The sequence below is a fragment of the Microcaecilia unicolor genome, chromosome 13 (assembly GCF_901765095.1).
Source record: "Microcaecilia unicolor chromosome 13, aMicUni1.1, whole genome shotgun sequence".
Lineage (NCBI taxonomy): Eukaryota > Metazoa > Chordata > Amphibia > Gymnophiona > Siphonopidae > Microcaecilia > Microcaecilia unicolor.
The window spans coordinates 83,304,737-83,317,340 of NC_044043.1; the positions used below are offsets into that span (position 1 = coordinate 83,304,737).

Below are 12,604 nucleotides of genomic sequence, written 5' to 3' on the forward strand. Positions count from 1 at the left end.
GGCGTTTCCGTTTCGGCCCTCTAGTGTCATAGCTCCGCCCTCGACGTCATGACATTTTGACGCGAGGGCGGTGCAGACACTCCAGGGCACACCGGATATCTCGGGCGCCTCAACTTCCGTGGAGGCTTCATAGAACGTTGGGGTTGCCTTTTATATAGAGAGATATTCCAAGAGAAGAAACCTTCCCTTTGTTAATTTTCCCAAGGTGAATAATGTATCTGCTAAAGAAATGTTTAAGAAATATGTTGCGGGGATTTTAGAACTCTCTGAAACTCACTGGTGGCGAAAGTGCATTATATACCGGTTAGAAAGCCACTTCACGAGGACTCTTTGGATTCTTAATCTTCAAACTGGTTTAACTACATTTCCAGACACAATCTATTGAAAAGCAGGTGGTGTCATCAACGTTGCTTTGTCAGCTTAGTTTCAGATATGGATAGAGACAAAATTATGAGACTGTTTTTTCCATCCTTTTTGTAGATCGAAGATTCACATTTTTTTTTTCTGACATGGGTAGTCCACGCAAAGAAAAGGCAACTGTTCCTTTTGTTGTACCCTAAAATGCTTCAAATACTACTACTATTTAACTTTCTAAAGCGCTACTAGGGTTACGCAGCGCTGTACAATTAACATAGAAGGACAGTCCCTGCTCAACGAGCTTACAATCTAAAAGTCAAATGGACAGTCAGTCAGTAGGGGCCTTGAATAAACACAGGCAGGGCCATAATCAAAGTCCTTTCTATGGGTGAAATAGAATTTTACTTGTGGGCAGTGGAATAGCCACGGGGGGCCTTGGGGGGCCTGGGCCCCCCAATTTGTGTTTGGGGACCCCCAAGATCTGCTGTTTTGGGGGTCCCCAAGCCCTGCCAGCAGAAGCTTTCCTGTGGTGATATTCACCACCATGCTGCCTGCCCTGCTTCCCCCGTGCGCATGCTCAATTTCACTAAAAAACAATCATGCAGCCGGATAGGAAAGCAGGGCGGGCAGCATGGTGGCGAATGTCGCAGCAGGAAAGCTTCTGCTGGTGGAACTTGAGGACCCCCACCAACCCAGGTATGTGGAGTTACAGCGGGGGTTGAAAGTGCCAGGGAGAGGGGGCAAAATGTGCTCCCCCTCCCCACTTTGGTCTCATGCCCCCTCCCAAATTGAGGTCTGGCTACGCCTCTGCTTTTGGGTAGCAGGCTTTGATGATTTCCCAACGACCGAAACAAAGCAGAGATAGCTCAAAGGAAGAAGGAGCCTCAAGTTGGACTATGTCTGCTTTGTTTTGGTTAGTTGTGGTATTTTTGCAGAGTGTTGCGCTTCTGTTTTTGGTGCTTTGATGATTTCCCAACCTGTCAGCGCATAAAAGTAGGCACCTTGTTCAACACTACCCATACTTTTACCTATGGAGCAAAGAGGTGGTACTGCCAAGAGTGGAGCGGAGATAGAGATGGGAGGTACGTGCGTAGTTCTGGAAAAGTTACGCGCAGAATAAGCAACTGCATTCTCTTCGTGTGTTTTTTTTTTCCCCCGCGTGGACTTTGGCTTTGATTAGTGATGAAAACCCCAGAGGTGAAAGTACCCTGAGAGTTTTGTAGCAGGGCAGGCAATTGTGATTAAAGCCCCCAGAGAAGACGAGAACTGTAAGTCAGAAATTATATTATTATATTATTAACCAAGATTGGATAGCAGAGCCGGTAGTGGGAGGCGGGGCTGGAGGTTGGGAGGCGGGGATAGTGCTGGGCAGACTTATACAGTCTGTGCCAGAGCCGGTGGTGGGAGGCGGGGATAGTGCTGGGCAGACTTATACGGTCTGTGCCAGAGCCGGTGGTTGGGAGGCGGGGCTGGTGGTTGGGAGGCGGGGATAGTGCTGGGCAGACTGATACGGTCTGTGCCAGAGCCAGTGGTGGGAGGCGGGACTGGAGGTTGGGAGGCGGGACTGGAGGTTGGGAGGCGGGGATAGTGCTGGGCAGACTTATACAGTCTGTGCCAGAGCCGGTGGTGGGAGGCGGGGATAGTGCTGGGCAGACTTATACGGTCTGTGCCAGAGCCGGTGGTTGGGAGGCGGGGCTGGTGGTTGGGAGGCGGGGATAGTGCTGGGCAGACTTATGCGGTCTGTGCCCTGAAGAGCATTGGTACAAATCAAAGTAGGGTATACACAAAAAGTAGCACACATGAGTTGTCTTGTTGGGCAGACTGGATGGACCGTGCAGGTCTTTTTCTGCCGTCATCTACTATGTTACTAGGTAAATGAAGCGAAATCTATTGACAAGAAATTGGGCAGAACAGATAGGATTTCCTTGCCTTCATATTCTCTGTTTCTATGAATGAAGCCCCTCTTCATAACGTCACAGAATAATAGTAATAGCCACTAACTTACTGCAAGTTGACCCAAAACATGTTATTGTTCAAGAAGGAAGAACGACAAAACTTTATCAATAATTTTGTTATGTTTTGTTCTATTGTGGTTGCCGAGGAGCCTAATAACGAACTGTGAGGTTATCGTTTTGATCACAGTTTTTTCTCATCCAGTCTTCTGTTCGTTGGTTAGTTTACAATCAAATGAAGCTTTGCTTATTTACCTTGCTCATCACAGGAAGCGCAACGCCTACATTTAGTCTCCAAATTGGGGAAAGATAGGAAAGTCCCCGGACTACATTGGGTACAGCTGGAATTACTCCTAGAGGTTCTGCATGATATCATCTTGTAATGTCCTGCAAAAAGAACCCAACAAGCAGGTAATTTTAGTTACAGGTGGTAGCTTTTGGGATGCTTATTTCACTCTTTCACCTCACCTAACAGGAAGTGGAATGGAGGAGTGGCCTAGTGGTTAGCGCACCGGTCTTGCAATCCCGAGGTGACCTGGTTCAAATCCCGCTGCTGCTCCTTGTGATCTTGGGCAAGTCACTTAACCCTCCATTGCCTCAGGTACAACTAAGTACCTGTATATACTATGTAAACTGGTTTGAATGTGGTTTCAAAACCACAGAAAGGCAGTATATCAAGTCCCATTTCCCTTTCTTAGATTCTACATTGAATGTTGCTATTATTGGTGATTCTACATGGAATGTTACTGAGTGGAGGAGTGGCCTAGTGGTTAGAGCACCAGTCTTGCAATCCAGAGGTGGCCAGTTCAAATCCCACTGCTGCTTCTTGTGATCTTGCCTCAGGTACAAACTTAGATTGTGAGCCCTCCTGGGACAGAGAAATATCCAGAGTACCTGAATGTAACTCACCTTGAGCTACTACTGAAAAAGGTGTGAACAAAATCCAAATAAATTATTTGAAAGTCTGTTGCTACTATTTGAGATTCTATATGGAATGTTGATATTATCTGAGATTCTACATGGAATGTTGCTAGTGGAGGAGTGGCCTAGTGGTTAGAGCACCGGTCTTGCAATCCAGAGGTGACCGTTTCAAATCCCGCTGCCGCTCCTTGTGATCTTGGGCAAGTCACTTAACCCTCCATTGCCTCAGGTACAAACTTAGATCATGAGCCCTCCTGGGACAGAGCAAATATCCAGAGGACCTGCATGTAACTCACCTTGAGCTACTACTGAAAAAGGTGTGAGCAAAATCCAAATAAGTAAATAACATTTTTGAATCCAACTCTCTCCCTGTGCAGCTCTTGAGAACTATCACCAGCCCAAGGGTTGGAGGGGGCACCAAGGCAGCAGCACAACTCTACCTCCCCTCTCTTTGCCCGAGTGCAATGTGGACCAGCACCCAGAGTTCCTGTGCTGCAGTACTATAGCTTGAATCAATTATAGGGAGATATAGAGGGGCATTTTCGAAAGGGACGTCCACGTTTCGATTTGGACATCCTTGCAAAACATCCCAATCCAGGGGCATGGAAACCTGTATTTTCGAAACAAGATGGACATCCATCTTTCATTTTGAAAAAAACCGTCAGGGACGTCCAAATCCTTAAATTTCACCGTCCCTAGATTTGGACATCCTTAGACATGGACGTTTCTGATTTTCGGTGATTTTAGAAACCAAAGACATCCATGTCAGAAACGACCAAATGCAAGCCATTTGGTTGTGGGAGGAGCCAGCATTTGTAGTGCACTGGTCCCCCTGACATGCCAGGATACCAACAGGGCAACCTAGGGGGCACTGTAGTGGACTTCATAAAATGCTCCCATGAACATATAGCTCCCTTACCTTGTGTGCTGAGCCCCCTCCAACCCCCCAAAACCCACTACCCACAAGTGTACACCACTACTATAGCCCTTAGGGGTGAAGGGGGGCACCTAGATGTGGGTACAGTGGGTTTGTGGTGGGTTTTGGAGGGCTCACTGTTTCCTCCACAAACGTAACAGGTAGGGGGGAGATGGGGCTGGGTCCGCCTGTCTGAAGTGCACTCACCCATTAAAACTGCTGCAGGGACCTGCATACTGCTGTCATGGACCTAAGTATGACATTTGAGGCTGGCACGACATATTTTTAAAGACTTTTTTTGAGGGTGGGAGGGGGTTAGTGACCACTGGGGGAGTAACGGGAGGTCATCCCCGATTCTCTCTGGTGGTCATGTGGTCATTTTGGGCGCCTATTTGTGCCTTAGTCGTAAGAAAAACAGGTCCGGTTGAAAATGTCCAAGTGCTCATCAGGGACAGTCTTCTTTTTTTCGATTATGGGTCAAGGACATCCAACTGTTAGACACGCCTAAGTCCCGCCTTTGCTACACCTCTGACACGCCCCCTTGAAATTTGGCCGACAGCGCAGTTGGGGACGTCCAAAATCGGCTTTTGATTATACCGATTTGGATGTTTCTGGGAGAAGGATGTCCATCTTCCGATTTATGTCATGGACCTAAGTATAACCCACAGAAGGTGAGCTCTCCACAGGAAAACCAACAGGGTAAAACAAACAGTGGATCCAATAAAAGTCCTCTCACAATGAGTGTCTTCCTGAACAAGGTCTTTATTCACAATAGCACAATTGACCCGACACGTGACGTGTTTCGGCCGTGAGGCCTGCGTCAGGGGTCTATGAAATAATATACTACATTTGTGTGTTTTTATGAGTTTTATGGTTTGATTATGTTTTTAACTACATTTGTGTGTTTTTATGTATATTATTTCATAGACCCCTGACGCAGGCCTCACAGCCGAAACACGTCACGTGTCGGGTCAGATGGACCCAAGTATGACATTTGAGGCTGGCATAGAGGCTGGCACGACATATTTTTAAAGATGTTTTTTGAGGGTGGGAGGGGGTTAGTGACCACTGGGGGAGTAACGGGAGGTCATCCCCGATTCTCTCTGGTGGTCATGTGGTCATTTCGGGCGCCTTTTTGTGCCTTAGTCGTAAGAAAAACAGGTCCGGTTGAAAATGTCCAAGTGCTCATCAGGGACATCCTTGTTTTTTTCTATTATGGGTCAAGGACATCCAACTGTTAGACACGCCTAAGTCCCGCCTTTGCTACACCTCTGACACACCCCCTTGAAATTTGGCCGACAGCGCAGTTGGGGACATCCAAAATCGGCTTTTGATTATACAGATTTGGATGTTTCTGGGAGAAGGATGTCCATCTTCCGATTTATGTCGAAAGATGGGCGTCCTTCTCTTTCGAAAATGAGCCCAATAATCAAATTAATCACATCAGTCTCAACCATTTAAAAAGGAAAACGCCTCAAGCTCCAGACTTAACCTAAGTCTATACGAGCTTTTACTTCATCTTAGGCTTGAGGCCATGGAGCCCAGCCCAGCGGATCCCTTTTCAGTCATCTAACAGTACAGTAATGTGATGGAGATCACATTTCACAGAGCTGCTATGGAGGTTCTGATGCCCTGAGACAATAAGAACCAAAATAATAGAGTAGCACTTAATTTTTAATGCGTTCATTCTTATCCCCCCTTTTATTTATTTAGATTTTGCTCACACCTTTTCAGTAGTAGCTCAAGGTAAGTTACCTTCAGGTACACTAGGTATTTCCCTGTTGGGCTTATTATCTAAGGGCCCCGTTTACTAAGCAGCGCAAGGCTCTACAGGTGCCCAGTGCTCGTCAAAATGAACATACCGCCTGACTACCGCGTGCCTCTTGCGCTAATTTCATTTTTGGCGTGCATTCGCTATGCGCATCTGGAAAAAAAATTTTTTTCAGACGCACGGAGCGGACACACGCCAAGTGGCATCTGACGCGCGTAGGTCATTACCACGCAGATTCGTTGCCGCTAAGTCCATGGCTGGCGGTTAGGTCTGAGGCCCAAAATGGACGTGCGACAATTTTGATTTTGCCGCCCATCCATTTTCAGAAAAAAATTTTTAAAAGGCATTTCTGGTACGTGCGCTGAAACATATTTCTGCGCACACCCAAAACCTGCGCCTACACTGCCGCAAGCCATTTTTACCATGGTTTAGTAAAAGGAGCCGTAAGGTTGTATCTGAGACAATGGAGGCTTAAGCGACTTTCCCAAGATCACAAGGAGCAGCAGCTGAATTTGAACCGGCCACTGCTGGATGTCAAGACCAGTGCTCTAACTGTTAGGCCACTTTCCCGCTCCTATACAGCTAAAAATCAGATCTTGTTAATTCAAAGAATATAAAACAATGATGAATATCGTAGCAACTATAAATCTGCTCTAAGCACAATATAAAAATGAAAACAATAAAAACAAAAAACAAAGCATAGCAAATGATGCAGAGAAAGACCACTTTGGCCAGTCAATCTGCCCAGTGGTGACATCTCTTCTTAGGTGGATGAGCATCTGATTTCTCAGTCAACCCACACTCGTTCTCCAAACACCCTGTGTCTTTTGCCTGAATTGTCAATCCTCTTATTTTATTTTATTTATTTATGCATTCTCATCGCCCACTTATCCAAAAAACAAGTTTCGGTTCAAAGTGGCTTATCATGGTGCAACTCATCTTCACCCCACACTGTCCATCCTTACGTTCAATCCCTGGGTATTGAGGAGAAAGCTAACCTGCAGGGCATTTTTTACAGCAGTGGTTCTGCACCTTATCACGGTACATATCATCTGGACAGCGGATGTCAGACTCCCTCCTGAAGCGTCTGTGGTTCTCAGATTTATGCCCCTGGTTACCACCTTTGGAGAAACTGGAACTCCGCTGCCTCACGGTTTCCTTTTGGCTCCTCGGTTCTTCTTGATTCTCACTGCTTGGGATTTGAGAACCACTTCCTGTAATTAGGATCATAAGAACAAAAACCTAGGAAAGGGGGGAAAAAAAAAACACCGATGAAATAACAAATATCACCAAAAGGCACAGCAGTTAAACTCAGATCAGCTATCTGTGTTTCTGATAGTAACATAGTGAAATACTAAATGACAACAGATAAAGTCTGCCCAATAGTATCACTCATTTTCCATTCACGATTAAACCAACAATGAATGTGATATAAAATACTTGATCATGGCCTTTCTTTGGCATTTCTGGGACATAGACCGTAGAAGTCCGCCCGGCACCGTCCATACCTTCCAGTCACTGGAGTTGCTGTCGAAGCCCACTCCAGCCTATCCGAATCTGTCTTGACATTTGCAGAACACAGACCATAAAAATCTGCCCAGCACTGTCCTAACATTCCAGCTACTCATAGGAGCCAACTTTTCAAAATTATTGGGGGTGCTAAGCCCAGTGGAATTAACCCTTCCCTGGACGCATACAAGGAATCTTCTCAATATTGAGGGTGCTCAAGCACCCTCAGCACCTACAGAGTTGGCTCCTATGCCAGCTACTGAAGTTGCTGTCAAAGCCCATCCTAAACCAGATTGCCATATACGGAACATAGACCATACAAATCTGCCTGACAACCGACCTTAGTTCTTCACAGCTGGAGATGCCATCTAAGCGGGGGTAATTGTACAAAGAGGTTGCCAAGAATGCCCGTGAATGGCCAGAATGCTGGCATACATATGCCTACAAATGACATACTATTATGTTCTTATCTAAGTTTCTCATCAGTGTTCTGATCCATGCCTTTGTTATTTCATAACTAGACTATTTGCACTTCACTATGACTGTACTTATAGAAGTCCAATTCACTATCCACTAAATATATCTGAATTTAACTAATTCACCTTTCTAACTCCCACTATGATTATACAACAGTGAATATTTGTAGTTTTGGGGAAGAAAAAAGACTTCAGACACTCGATAACTCTACTACTGATTTAGTAGCAGATATCGTGCTGCTCGGTGTTTGTAATTGAAAATAAATTTTTCTTTATGTAAACTTCCTGGCGAGCGTTACTCAGGAGTCTCCAGATCCAATTTCTCCACAGAAACCGCTCCAGATATCTTCGGGGGGGAAGAGCTCACTCTCCAATCCCCCAGTTGGTTTATTATCCGGAGTCGATGCTGCGCCAGGACCTCCTCGGGTCACGTGAAAATCCTAACCCACTTTGGGCGTTTCCACTGTCGACCTCCATAGCGAAGCGTTACTGTTTCCGGGTCTTGGAGGGGTCATGCCAGCAGGGGGACTCAAAGTCACTCCCTCTCCATTGAGATTCGTCGATAAAGCCTTGCTGTTCCCCGAAGCAGGAACCGATATCCCCGAAGTTATGACCCCGAATCTCTCCAAAGTAGGCTGAGAAGTGGTGGGAACCCCAGCCATGTTCGAGGAGGACAACACCAAGGTTTTGCCTTTTCTCTTCCCCATTCTCTGGGAAGCGCGCCTACTTCTTCAGGTATTCTGGTGTAAAACAGGAACTCAACTAACGTATGTCCTCCCTCGACGCCATCTTGGATCCTCCAGTTTGGGACACTCTTTGTCTGGTTTCTCCTCAGAGGCCTGTCTGATATGGGTAACCCTTCAGCATAGCCCTCTGAGTCATTGAAACACGGAAGCCCCTCCATCCCTGCAAGGTGGTGTCCCTTTGGAGGGGATGAATTCCAGAGTTTAATTACGCGTTGAGTGAAGAAGCATTTTCTCTAATTCGTTTTAAATTTACTGCTTTGTAGCTTCATCGAATGCCCCCTAGTCCTAGTATTTTTGGAAAGAGTAAACAAGCGATTCACATCTACCTGTTCCACTCCACTCATTATTTTATAGACCTCTATCATATCTCCCCTCAGCTGTCTTTTCTCCAAGCTGAAGAGCCCTAAGCCTTTCCTCATAGGGAAGTCGTCCCATCCCCTTTATCATTTTTATCGCCCTTCTCTGTACCTGTAGAATCAACAAGACATATAGCTTTTTATGTTATTTATTGGTGTAAATAGAGGCACGTAGTTGTAGGCGCTGGGATATCAACTACGTGTATTCTATATTCCATGCCTAAATCTAGGTGCCACTTATTAAATACGCTTAGGTGGAAACGTTTACTGTGCGGATTTTTTAGGTGCCTGATGTAGACTCTGACCCTTAGCGTCGATCTTTTCTTTGAGCACCATTTCTTAAATTCCCCCCCAAACTGTATAACTGAATGGCGATGAGGACTAAATTCTATATAAGGTGCCAAAAAAGTCGACACTGAAAAAAAAAAGATCAGCGTTCTTCTATATACCACGCTTAAAGTTAGGCGCAGTTTATTGAATAACACTTATGCGCAGGAACCACGGCTACATTTAGGCACAGCCATTGACACTAATGACAATGTGATGAAAATGCTCGCACCTAAATTAGGCGGACATCTCGCTTTATTCTATAATTATGCGCATAACCGAAAAGAATGCCCCTGATCCGCCCCATCCTCCTATTTCCATGCCCCCTTTCTTAACTAATGCTTAAAATTCAGGCACAGATCCCATGCCTAAATTTATGTACGTACATTTTAGTTAGTCCCAATAATTGCTTGTTAAAAAAGTCGATTATCAGTGCTAATTAGCTCATTCAATTAAATTGTGCACACATCTTTGTTGAAGTCACAATCCTATAACAATTGAACTATTTAAACGTAGAGCTCAATTTCTTCATTCAAGGTCATAGCATGAGATATCAAATATTATGCTTTATACAATCAAACTGAACATACTGAAATGGAAAAAGGCAACCTTTTAAGTAGACAAAAACATTTTTAATCATTTTCCACCTCTATGCGGCTTCCTCCCACCACATTTTAGAAGAACTAAGACCCAGATGTTTCTTGTTTCTAATGGGAAATGAGTGGGAGAGGGGCTGTACTATAGCGATCATTGCAGAACACACTCATCAGTCACAGTGGAAACCAAAAACATGGACAAAAGAACAATTCCTGGTTCACGAAGTTGGAAATCGCATTAATAAATCATTCCTGTGAAAATGTAGAGTAGCCTGGAGGTTAGAACAACTGGCTGAGAATTAAGGGCCCCTTTTTAACTAAGCTGCGGTAAAAGGGGGCCCGTGCTGGTGTCAGCGCCTGATTTTTGATGCAAAATGAGGCCCCCTTATACCGCAGCTGTCCTTTTTTCTGGACATGAAATGGCCATGGGGTAAGTGAACCACTGACCGCGCAGCCATTTCATGGGGGAGCATTTACCACCACCCATTGAGGTGGCGGAAAGGGCTCCTGCGTTCAGCAAACAGCGCTGCCCAATTACTGCCAGATAGGTACCGGTAGCTCAGCAGTAGTTCTGGATTAGCGAGCGGTAAGCCTACATTGGGCTTACCAGCGCTTAGTAAAAGGGTCCCTGAGGTAGCCAGAGCTTCAGTGCCATTGACAATTCTTTGTGATCTTAGCTAAGAAGGGGCCCTTTAACTAAGCAGCGGTAAGCCTACCGCATGCGCCATTTCCAGCAGTACAAAAATATGGTCTATTTTTGTAGCACTGGAACTTAACCGGCAGTAATCACACTGCTGGGTTAGCACTGGAGCCCTTATTGCCATCTCATTGGGTGGAGGTCAGGGCCTCATCCCTGAAATGGCCGCACGGTGAGTGTCGGCCATTCCTTTTCCTCAAAAAAAGACAGCCTTTTACCAGCTGCAGTAAAAGGGGGCCGCAACCCATGTCATACACAGCTTAGTACAAGGGCCTCAGAATTAGCTATGGCCCTGACACTTGTTCTGACCCAGGCTTCATCTGCTTCAACTGGTAGGAGCCAAAGAACCAGGGCTGCTGAGAGACTGGACCGGGCCCGGGGCAAGGACACCCCCAGGGCCGCGCCCCCGCCACTCCCCCTCCACCTGCCCCCCCTCCATCTGCCACCGGGCCGGGCCCCCTGCATTGAAATCACAGCACTTCTCACCTCCGTGTGAAAGCGCTGCAGGCAGCAGATCGCCTCTCTTCAGGCCTCCTTCCCTCCCTGTGTCCCGCCCTCGTCTGACGTAACTTCCGCGAAAGCGGGACACAAGGAGGGAAGGAGGGCCGAAGGGAGGCGATCTACTGCCTGCAGCGCTTTCACACGGAGGTGAGAGGTGCTGTGATTTCAATGCAGGGGGCCCGGTCCGGTGGCAGACGGTTGGCGACAGAGGGCGGGTGGGACCGCGGCGCCGGGCCCCCCTTGGAGGCCCGGGCCCAGGGAATTTTGTCCCCCCATCCTCCCTCTCGGCGGCCCTGCAAAGTACCACCAGCCGCTTCCTGTTCTCAGCTCTTTCTTCCTGACCATGTTTCCACTTGTCTTTTAAACCTTAGATGTGGAACTTTCCCCTTGCCCACATAAAATTCTCATGCCAGGAAGGCAGCTCAATGATATGGGCTCTGAAATAATCAGTGAAAAAGAGCCTAGAGAGATAAAAAGTAGATATTAGGCACAGGGAAATCCCTAATCACGGTTAAAATTTTGTGTCTATCTTTCTGACAAATCAAATGCTGGCCTAGCTTATAGTGGGACACAATGGCAAATGTCTCCGTCCTTTCGTGGCAGGCAGGCTTTTCTATATGAGTCAATCGGTGAGGAGGCTTGTGGTAAAGTGTGTTTCGGTAGGGTGGTAGGGAGTATTTGAGCTGAAATGTAAGTGCTATGTTTATGTGGTAGAAGGTGATGTATATGAGGTTTGCATGTAGGTCTGTAAGGGGGTTTCCTGTTTGCAGTATAATTCATTGATGGTGTCACACCCAAGGACCTCCACCGCACATCTGTTTCTCCCGGTCCTCTCCCTTCTTTACTTAGCTGCACAATGATGCCTGACGCGTGTGGCTTCTACCATGAGATTGCGCAGTGATGCAGTAAGCTAATGAGATGCAAATTCATGCTAATCAGGGAAAGCCTTCCCAACACAAAGCTTCTGCGATACGGGCGGCTTCACTGTGCACATGTCCGAAGAAAACGAAAGTGCCTGCCGATCTACGCATCTTATCCTGAATAGAAATACTATTTTGCAAAAACTTTCCTGCGCAAAATTTGCACGAGGCTGATATTTATGTGCAAATGTGGGCTGGTGTTTTTATTTTCTGTTTCCTCTGCACACAGCTGTTTCTTCCATTCTGACTTTAAGTTGCAGGTACTTACTATAGTGACAGAAAATTTAAATGATCAGGTCAATATTTAAATCCTCCAGTCGAGGTTTTTTTCAATGGCAGCCACGCATGTGCAAAATACTCCTGATAGGTTAGTAACAGGTCTAACCCGGGCAACACATATTACTTCAATTTTGAGACAGCAGTGCAGAATAGACTCCATAAGTACATAAGTACATAAGTAGTGCCATACTGGGAAAGACCAAAGGTCCATCTAGCCCAGCATCCTGTCACCGACAGTGGCCAATCCAGGTCAAGGGCACCTGGCACGCTCCCCAAACGT

The 12,604-nt window shown here is 46.3% G+C and overlaps 1 protein-coding gene across 1 annotated transcript in view; it reads right to left on the reverse strand.

Annotated features, from left to right (window-relative positions):
• The window catches only part of TNFRSF25 (TNF receptor superfamily member 25), a 72,066-nt gene that overhangs the window by 40,634 nt on the left and 18,828 nt on the right, over positions 1 to 12,604 (reverse strand). Inside the window, exons 2-3 of the mRNA XM_030222157.1 lie at positions 6,916 to 7,159; positions 2,565 to 2,696 (exon numbers count right to left, since the gene is read on the reverse strand). Coding sequence (XP_030078017.1) covers positions 2,565 to 2,696; positions 6,916 to 7,159 — 376 coding nt within the window. The remainder of the gene's footprint in view (positions 1 to 2,564; positions 2,697 to 6,915; positions 7,160 to 12,604) is intronic.